Source organism: Triticum aestivum, chromosome 4A, assembly GCF_018294505.1.
Source record: "Triticum aestivum cultivar Chinese Spring chromosome 4A, IWGSC CS RefSeq v2.1, whole genome shotgun sequence".
NCBI classification, from domain to species: domain Eukaryota; kingdom Viridiplantae; phylum Streptophyta; class Magnoliopsida; order Poales; family Poaceae; genus Triticum; species Triticum aestivum.
In genome coordinates this window covers 663,790,840-663,800,205 of record NC_057803.1, presented here as the reverse complement: position 1 = coordinate 663,800,205, position 9,366 = coordinate 663,790,840, and the positions used below count along the sequence as shown (strand labels likewise).

At 40.3% G+C, this 9,366-nt stretch overlaps 1 protein-coding gene and 1 long non-coding RNA gene across 3 annotated transcripts in view; one reads left to right on the top strand and one right to left on the bottom strand.

Moving 5' to 3' along the window:
- Positions 1-1,973, top strand: part of LOC123087959 (uncharacterized) — a 12,661-nt gene extending 10,688 nt beyond the window's left edge. Inside the window, exons 3-4 of one of the 2 annotated variants that reach the window (XR_006441615.1) lie at positions 440-1,711; positions 1,812-1,973. This is a non-coding gene — a long non-coding RNA (uncharacterized lncRNA). The remainder of the gene's footprint in view (positions 1-439; positions 1,712-1,811) is intronic. The other variant, XR_006441616.1, reaches the window with a different exon arrangement.
- Positions 1-9,107, bottom strand: part of LOC123087958 (ABC transporter G family member 50) — a 13,337-nt gene extending 4,230 nt beyond the window's left edge. Inside the window, exons 1-18 of the mRNA XM_044510073.1 lie at positions 8,682-9,107; positions 8,423-8,546; positions 8,235-8,320; positions 8,061-8,145; positions 5,386-5,545; positions 5,212-5,288; positions 4,901-4,954; positions 4,712-4,802; positions 4,333-4,634; positions 3,957-4,232; positions 3,567-3,880; positions 3,322-3,482; positions 3,137-3,240; positions 2,896-3,049; positions 2,387-2,494; positions 2,219-2,292; positions 1,783-2,115; positions 1,383-1,673 (exon numbers count right to left, since the gene is read on the bottom strand). Of these exons, the coding sequence (XP_044366008.1) occupies positions 1,383-1,673; positions 1,783-2,115; positions 2,219-2,292; positions 2,387-2,494; positions 2,896-3,049; positions 3,137-3,240; positions 3,322-3,482; positions 3,567-3,880; positions 3,957-4,232; positions 4,333-4,634; positions 4,712-4,802; positions 4,901-4,954; positions 5,212-5,288; positions 5,386-5,545; positions 8,061-8,145; positions 8,235-8,320; positions 8,423-8,546; positions 8,682-8,956 (3,069 nt within the window). The 5' untranslated portion in view covers positions 8,957-9,107. The remainder of the gene's footprint in view (positions 1-1,382; positions 1,674-1,782; positions 2,116-2,218; positions 2,293-2,386; positions 2,495-2,895; positions 3,050-3,136; positions 3,241-3,321; positions 3,483-3,566; positions 3,881-3,956; positions 4,233-4,332; positions 4,635-4,711; positions 4,803-4,900; positions 4,955-5,211; positions 5,289-5,385; positions 5,546-8,060; positions 8,146-8,234; positions 8,321-8,422; positions 8,547-8,681) is intronic.
- Positions 9,108-9,366: the final 259 nt, after the last annotated feature.

Below are 9,366 nucleotides of genomic sequence, written 5' to 3'. Positions count from 1 at the left end.
ATGTCAAAAAGCGTCTTATATTTTTACACAGAGGGAGTAGTAAATACTCCGAAGGGGAGCCTTGGCGCAGTGGTAAAGCTGCTGCCTTGGTTCAAGTCCTGGAAACAGCCTCTTACAGAAATGTAGGGAAAGGCTGCGTACTATAGATCCAAAGTGGTCGGACCCTTTCACGGAACCTGCGCAGGGCTGCCTTAGGGAGTAGTAAATACTCCCTCCGTCTCAAAATAAGTGTCAGTACAAAGTTGAGACACTTATTTTGGGACGGAGGGAGTAGTTGTTAAGCATCTTACTATAATTTAGATCCAATCCTACTTAGCTCAAATCAATGTTTATATCTCTATTATTCAAAGGGTCAAAAAATGTCTTACATTTTGAGACAGAGGGAGTAGCAAATACTCCCTCCGTTCTTAAATACAAGTCTTTGTAGGGATTTCATCAGGTGGACTACATACGGAGCAAAATGAATGAATCTAAACTTAAAATGCATCTATATACATCCGTATGTGGTTCATAGTGGAATCTCTACAAAGACTTACATTTAGGAACGGAGGGAGTAGTTGTTAAGCGAAGGGGAGCCTTGGCGCAGTGGTAAAGCTGCTGCCTTGTGACCAAGAGGTCACGGGTTCAAGTCCTGGAAACAGCCTCTTACAGAAATGTAGGGAAAGGCTGCGTACTATAGACCCAAAGTGGTCGGACCCTTCCCCGGACCCTGCGCAAGCGGGAGCTACATGCACCGGGCTGCCCTTTTTAGGGAGTAGTTGTTAAGCGTCTTACTATAATTTAGATACCAATCCTACTTAGCTCAAATCAATGTTTATTCATAGATATATTATTCAAAGGGGTCTGATTAGGTATTTTCAGTATAAAATGCTGGATCTAACAAAACCAAATAAGAGAAGGTTTCATATAAGCAAAGTTTAAGTTGAAGGGTTTTGTTGCACATAATTGATCATTTGAGGGGACAAAAGTGCAATTTGAAGTCTAGGTTGTGCAAAGTGAAATCTTGACAGGCTTATATTGCAAATTTTGATCCTATTATTTCCTATCATTATTATTTACTAGAAAGGCATGAACAAAAGACATGTGTTTTAAATTTTGGGTAACTAATAATGTACTACATCTGTAACTAAATATAAGACGTTTTTGCAGTTCAATTTGAACTGCAAAAACGTCTTATATTTGGTTACAGAGGTAGTGCATCTTAAGCTTAGCCCAGCTCTGCTGAAGGCAAGAGCTTTATTTAATCCCAATAGTTTTGAAACTAGACATATTTGATGTTTCCAGAAAAAATAAATTGTGTTGATCGTGCTTGATATATATAATAAAAATTTATTTGTGTTGATTGTGTTTAATATACTAATATATTTGGAAAGTTAAATTACCTCATCAAATGCCTCAAAAATTTCAGTGCTCGGCTGATGGATTGTACAGACTACCGTCCTTCCTGTTTCACAAATATTTTTGACTGCACGAATAACAATGGCTGCTGACCTTGTATCTAAACCTGTTGTTGGTTCATCCATTAGTATGATTGATGGGTTTGAAACAAGCTCGACTGCAATCGTTAGCCTCTTTCTCTGCTCCATGGACAATCCATTTTTCTGTGGTGACCCCACTAAGACATCTTTTATTTGATCTAGTTCAACAGTTTCAAGGACTTCAGCAACAAATTTCTATGAGAGGAAAAAGAAGAATATTGTTAGTTTCTTAGGTAAGCCTCTTGTTTATCCATCTAGTGCTATGCTTATTAAATTCGATATATCTCTGAGACTGATGACATACAGATCTTGTTTGTTTGTCGACATGAGAAGGCAGACGAAGCCACGCAGAATAAGTTACAGACTCTTCAACTGTAAGCTGTGGGGAATGTATGTCGACTTGTTCGCAGTAACCCAAGATTCTGACAAATGTTTCCTGCACCTTGGGATATCCACCTATTCTTATGTCCCCTTCAATATAACCTCCTGTTTTCCTTCCTGCTAATACATCTAGTAGAGTTGTCTTCCCAGCTCCACTAACACCCATTAGTGCAGAAAGAACACCGGGACGTAAAGCTCCAGTTATGTTATTAAGCAGTCGAAGTCTTCTTGTTGGATAGCCTTGTTTCAGCATTTCCTACAAGAGAGTACATTTCTTACGTACCTCCATCATCAAATACGAACCAGGCAAGAAATATAAAAAACTACAAAGCAAATGTATAGGGGGCTTGCTTAATTACCGGTGGGGTATCAATGTAGTAGTTCAGATTGTGGAATGTAATTGGAAGATGCATAGTTGGTATAGTCATCTTTGCTGCAATAAGATGAATGCATTGAAGAATCATGCACTTTTATGGGACCTTCATATTTGTTACTATTAATTACTATTGAGATGTTTATGTCTTTACCTTTGGAAATATTTGATTGATCATCAGATTCATTTTGAATAGTGGAATCTTTTTCCTGCTGTTGACATAAGCTCTTTGTAGGCCTGCTTCCATGATATTCTTCTGTAGCTGAAATTGGCAAAATTATAGTAGGATTCTAAAGTAAGTAACATTCATGTATAAAGTCTAATTAACTGGTGCTCCATAGTGCCTCAGCACTATATTCCTGTATCCAGATCCATCGAGATATATTGCATGAAAATTTGTGAAGTCTAATTTATTCCAAGCAAGCTTGGATTCTAGGTACCTGTATGTATATAAAACTGCTATATGGATGAGTTTACCAAAAATATTTGGGATCGAGTAGATATTTAGAAATTATACCCAGCAATGACAACCAGTTATATCACCCCAAATAGGAATTTCCTAAATGCATTACACAAATTTGCTGTATTTCAAATCATGTTGCCTGGGCACCATGGAGCCCAAGCCCAATATATATGCACTTTGTTCATTAGTAGCAAACTTACGTGTTCTGTAATCTAGTGCCAATCCAAAAGCGATATAAAATAAAAGAATAGATCCAAGCAAGGCTCCAAAGGATATCCAATAAAAATGCCAACTGTAATATAGGCCGTGATTAACCAGGATTTGGTTCCCAATTGTTATGTTTTGAATACTTTCCTGAAAATAATGCAAGTAGCAATGATGTTAGATGCTTGACACCAGCTGATCACTCAATATTTTATTTGAAAAAAAAAATCATTTCACCTTCTGCCATCTTGGTGCCAAGAACTCGTTAATAACTATGCTGATTTCTGCATATGCCATTGGAGATATCCAAAATCCCCAGTTTAGCCATTCTGGCATGGAGGCTGGGACAATAAAGTAACAAATTTGTTCAGATTTGCTAGGCTTATAAGTTATATGCATTCAATGAGCAATGGTTATCTTACTCTTGGGAAGAATGAAGCCTCCGAATGTAAGGAATACTGTTAGAGCAAGAAAAAGGTAGAAGAAAGACACAATAGGTGTTTGGAAGTATGAAGCAATAAATCGATACTGCGAGGTGACTGAATGATGGAGAAGACAAAGTATCAGAAACTGGCAGAAGAACCTAGAAATGAATATAAATAAAATATGTTAGAGTTTCTCAATGTTTGTTCTTATCATTGTAAGCTTGAGAAATTTCCATATTTACCTTGAAACAGTAGGTGTATAACCAATACCATAATATGTGATAGATATCCATACAAGCGAATCCAGTATGGAAACAGGGACCTTTAGGACTGAAGCTGGTATTGCATATGCCCATGATGAATAGAAATAGTAGCTCTTTTGTTTGTAAAAACTTGGGAGTCTCCCAATCTGCATGCTCATCTCTGGTATGCCATTTAGCATAATCATGAAGATGGAAAAAAATAATGCTCCCATATAGTAATTTGCATGAGTGAAACTTATTGTCATGCGAGTTCGAAGGAATACAGACATTGTTACGAGTGCAATAATGGCAAGCTGCATCAAGGAGTAAATCTCAGTTTGGACTCATAATTTACTTTGTACAGGAAAGTGCCTCAGAATGAAGTGTAACCTGGCCTGTTTTGAAGACATAAACAAACATATTCCTTTTCATTAGGAGTGCTTCCCTTGCTCCACAGGCTTTGAACATTTCCAGTTTTCGTAGCGAATACTTATTGAATGCTAAAGCTTCCTTGCCGAACTGGCTTTTGGGAGGTACACTTTGTTCATGTAGTTTTCTCCCCCTGTGATTCTCCTTGAACATGCTTGATAATTCATGAGGTGAGATATATCTGTATGATTCATGTGGACCCAACCAGTACTGTTCTTGGTCCTTCCTGGACAAGATCTAATGATTTCAAATTAGAAAAAAAAACTGGTTAACTGGTTTCATCAACATGCAAATCATCTCAGTTGCTGCAGTTATTTTTGTGATTGAGAACAATTACCTCTTGGAGAAAGTCAGCTGCCGCTTTTCTTTCTGGGCATTTGAACCCACACTCCTCAAAAAAATTGAGGGCTTCATTTCGAGGGCCATGGTAGATAATCTTCCCTTCTGCCATTAGTATGAGGTCATCGAAAAGATCAAATACCTCAGGTGTTGGTTGAAGAAGTGAAATAACCATCGTGTACTCGCTGATGTTTGTCAGTTGCTGGAAACAATTGATTATTTGAAAAGTGGTAGAGCTATCCAGACCATTTGATATTTCATCCATAAAGTATGCTTTTGCGGGTCCCACAATCATCTCGGCTGGTACAAGTAGGTGAAAGATTATATACAAGGTGATCCGTTGTTGGTTAATGTATTTCCCATTGGCTTTACTATACCTGTGGTTAATCTTTTCTTCTGCCCCCCTGATATTCCTCTTCTCATTGCATCCCCAACCATCGTGTCTGCGCATGTCTCTAGCCCCATGATCTACAAATAAATCAGTAGTGTGATTCTGTTAGTATATTGTTCCTATCTGCCTTCAGCACCAAGTTATGCATAAACTTATATGTTTTGGCAAGAGTTACCTTCAAAATATAATCTGTCTGTAGGCTTCGCTCTGAAGCTTCAACTGCTACTACCTGCATTAGCCGCTTTACTTTTGAAAAACAGTTATGTTTAATTTGTAGAAACAGAAACAGAAGTGTTGACTGATGAAAAATGAAAAGCTAGCTTAGCTTTAATACAACCAAATATTATTCTGCTAGAGCAGTTCCAATATTCATTCGACGTTGAATTACCTTGTTCTTTGTAACTCAGATAAGCAGGTCTGCTTTTTTTTAATTGTAAAGTGAGAAAGGATAATGCCAGCCAATACATAGGAAACACGATTTTTTACCTTCATGTATAGATCGATGTCCGCATCAGGTATGATCCCAGCCACACTCTCCCTTGTGTTCACCTCCTTGAGTATTTCTTTGGGCAACCAAATTTAGTGAGCAACAAATGTTGTGATTATTTAAGAACTTATTTCTGATCATGAATTCTTGTGAGGACTGTCCAATAGACTTACTTGGTCTTCTTCCAACACCTTGGCACTGGGCTGAGAAGTCTAAAGTTTCCCTCACAGTCATCTCAGCTATGTGCAGATCATGTTGGTTGATATACACAGCTGTTTTCTCAGGTACAAATTCATGAAGTTCATAACAATTATAAGAGATATCCCCTGTTACCTGTAAAAGCTTGCTTCGTTACATTCAGTTTGCCATTTTTTTCTTCTTTTGTTCATGATTTTGCGAAATTGTAGCTTTGAAACTAATTGTAGTGTCAATGGGTAAAGGGCATTTGTGCTGTTCTGCTCTGCTTTTCTGTGGTTGTATCTCTAAGCAGGAATACCTACCAGGTACCCGTAATCTATTGTGTGCTGTTATTCGTTCCAGAATATAAAAGGTGCATCAGTGTTCGTGCAAGTCAAACTTATGTATGTTTGACCAAGATTATAGAATAAAATATTAACATCTGCAATATAAAATAAATAAAATATGAAAAATACTTTTCATGATAAATCTAATCATACAAATTCGGTATTGTAGATATTGATATTTTTTTCTAAAAAATTGGTCAAACATGAACATGGTTGCCTCTTCAAAAAACTAATACACGTTTTATTTTGGAACTGGGGGGTTGGATCTGAAAATAGTTTTCTCTGAAAGTACTTGGATCTGAAAATAATTAGAAGATGTTATTTATTAGTATTCAGCAGTCAGTATAAGTACTAGCTTCATGACGAACTACTCATTTGAGCCAGTAAATAGTGCCGGTTTCATACATGTGGAGACGATGCCAACAATTATATGTTTTGACATGTTTTGGAGACTATAGGTGGCTTTGCTGGGGAGTTGGGACATTTCAATTTGAGAACTCCAGCATCAGTTGGTGCTGTAAAAAAGCAACTTAAGTATACTGATATCCGTCGTTCAGTGCAAGGCATTCTTGAATTTCTGCCTTTGTCAGAGGTCGTTAACCATGTGCAACTAATGAAAACCATAGACTATGAGGTGATGGACAACTTTTGCTTTTGATGTGAGTAATGTTATTCTGTCAGTTGTCTGACACATTCAAATGACGGCCTGGTGCTTACGGAAGCATCACAATGATGTATCCTTCAGTAGGGCTAGACCTAGCGTAGCACGGAGGCGACTTGCTGGGTTTCGCCCGTGCGGCAAAACTCCAGCTCCTCCTGCCTGGCGTGTAACCTTGGTTCAGGAGTTCCATGGTCCTTAGGGCTTGTAATCCTGAATGGCTGTTATTCCTTTCCTTTTAATGCATCGAGACACGCACAAACGATTTCTCGAACAAAAGAAAAATCTGTCAGTAGAATTGATTCTTTGTTTCGTACAGTCAAAAGTTTGGGGTTAGATTTTGGTAAATAGGCTTAATGGTAATATTGGCCATATTTTCTGCGAGGTAATCATGCTAATTTACTGGCACGTATCAAGCAGGCGCCCATCTTTGCCCGCCGCTTGTTCTAGCAGGACCAGTAGTTTGTTCACGCTGCTAGGGCATATACACAGTTAAAACTTAAAAAGACGGAACATGGGCCTGAGTTTTATATCCAATGCAAGGAAAATTTGTGGCGATTCTATACTACTCTGTTGCATATTGTTCATTTCAAGGGAATTACAGTTTCCTCTACAATATAGCGTGATCAAATTTAATCACAACAGTGCATCTCATTAAACTTCCAAATTTGACCATCGACGTATCTAATTGGTCTGTGAGATACATCTGATAGGTATCTTCCGCTGGAAGGCAAGGCTGTTCTCTCCCTCCCCTTTCTTCTCTCTAGCTTGCTCTCACTCTCCCCATGCAGTAGTAGCAAACCTAACGTAGGAATTGGATGAGAGCGCTGCCCTGAAGGTGACTCACCCTGCCGCCAGTGATCGCCTAGTTTAGGGGGATCCAGCGGATTGAGATTCTCTTTCCTGGCTGCCGAGGATGCCATGGAGGAGAGGGCAGCGGAGGTGTCATGTGTTGAATCTCATGATGCTGCTGGAGGTTGGGTCATATGCGCATGACGGTGGCTTTGTGTCACCGGTGGCTCGTTCCTGTCACCAGAAGACAGAGGAGATTGTGCAAGAGTTCTAGGCGGAAGTTCTTGATGTCGGTGTCATGGTTAGGGGACAAGAGCGCCGGCGTGTCCTCCGGCAGGCGCGGTGCCGAGGAGTAGTTGGGCACATGTATGTGTTGCGACGCTATGTACAGGGATTAAGGCAATTGCGTCGTCTCCTCTGTCAGCGTCAGCGTTGTTGCCCGTTCCGGTATCAGGATTTGGGAGCGCTGGCGTATGACCACGAGGGTCGTGACGTGTCCGAGTTAGAATTGGCAGTGCGACGGCGCCAGAATGGTGCTGCAAACACGAGCATGTGCGTGAGAACTTGCTGCTTGACAGCAGCAAGTTCGGAGCTGTCAAGAGGCGCGAGTTTATTGTTTGTGGGGTATTGATAAAAAAAATTAAGTTTGGTTCTTTGGCTATTCATGAATGATGTAGATTTCGACAAAAGATTGTAGCGGCCAGAGGACAGAGAGCTGTTTGCTGCGGTGTGCAGCCGGTTGAGATCTTAATTTTTTTTTTCTTTTATTTGGCCAAGATTGTGTGATCTTGAGATCTTTATAGGAGCAGATGCAATCAGTGAAAACAAAGACATACATTTTTCTTTATTTATGAAAGGAAGACAGCATTTGTACCTTTAGAGATTTATCTAGTTTCCCGGCAAGAGCTCGCAACAGAGTGCTTTTGCCACATCCAGGAGGTCCCAGTAGAAGAGTCAATCTACAGAGATGGGAACACATGGAATCAGAACTAACCTTAATCTCTAAAGCGAGAACTACAGACACTCCTGAAACATGGCACACATATACCTGCAGGGTTTGATGATTCCACTGACATCTTCTAGAACGTTGGTTTTTGCTCTTTCCGTTTCGAAGCCTAGCAACTTCACGAGGCCCTGTAACTCAAATGAAAAACGGTTAAGTTAGTCAATACCATCCAACATATATCTGTGTCTTATCAGTTCCATTTTCATTGAGTTGGTTCAGAGGTTTCTTACCGAGAAGGCACCTTTGGTACTATTCCATAGAGACGGCAGGTGATTTCCTTTAGTAACTCTGCACTCTGCTTCCACAAACAGATTATTATACCTCACCTCTATTGCTGGCAACTTGACATCAACCCTGTGGACACGGATCACAGGAAAAAAAAACAGTTGCATAAACAGAGTCATAAACAGAGTCTAATCTTGCATAAACAGAGTCTAATCTGAAAACGTGCTGGCAACTTAGAACGGTGCTCTGAAAAAGAAAACGTGCCTGTCAATTCTTTCCTTTTGTCTGCGCAGAAAGCGGGGGTGGTCGTCTTCGAGGTTCTTTAGCAGGTTGTTGAAGAACTCACGCCTCTTGAGAGCTCCAAACTTGCTGCTGTCAAGCAGCATGTTCTCACTCACATGCTCGTTGTTTCCAGCACCATTCTGGCGCCGTCGCGATGCCAATTCCAACTCGGGCTCATCCGGGCGCTCGTCACTCGCGCAGGAGGCGAAATCTTGATGGTGGGATGATGGGTTGGTCTCTCTCGCGAGGCCCTCCATCTCAAGATGGGTGACTTAAATCGACGCCCTTTGCTATTGCATAGCCGTACTCCGAGCAGTCATGTTCTTCTCTTTAGAGTATATATATAAGGTTTTGGCGAGTACGTAGACATGCTTTCCCCCATAGGGAGACATCATCAGTCAGAAGAGTTTGAAAGACCAGTCATGTGTGGACTTCAACTTAACTATTGGCATGGAAATGCACATTTTGGAACACGCATGGAAGATGACAGCCGTAAACCGTGCATTATACGGTGCTTGTGACTTCTACCTCTGCCCTACTCCCCTGGTCTTCTATAAGGTCAGCCCCTATGATGAGTTCGTCGTATCTCTCGCAAGACTCCACGGTACTTTGGAATCGGAGACCTGATTTGGCTTATTTCGTGTTTTCTCTGTGACAGGAAAGAACC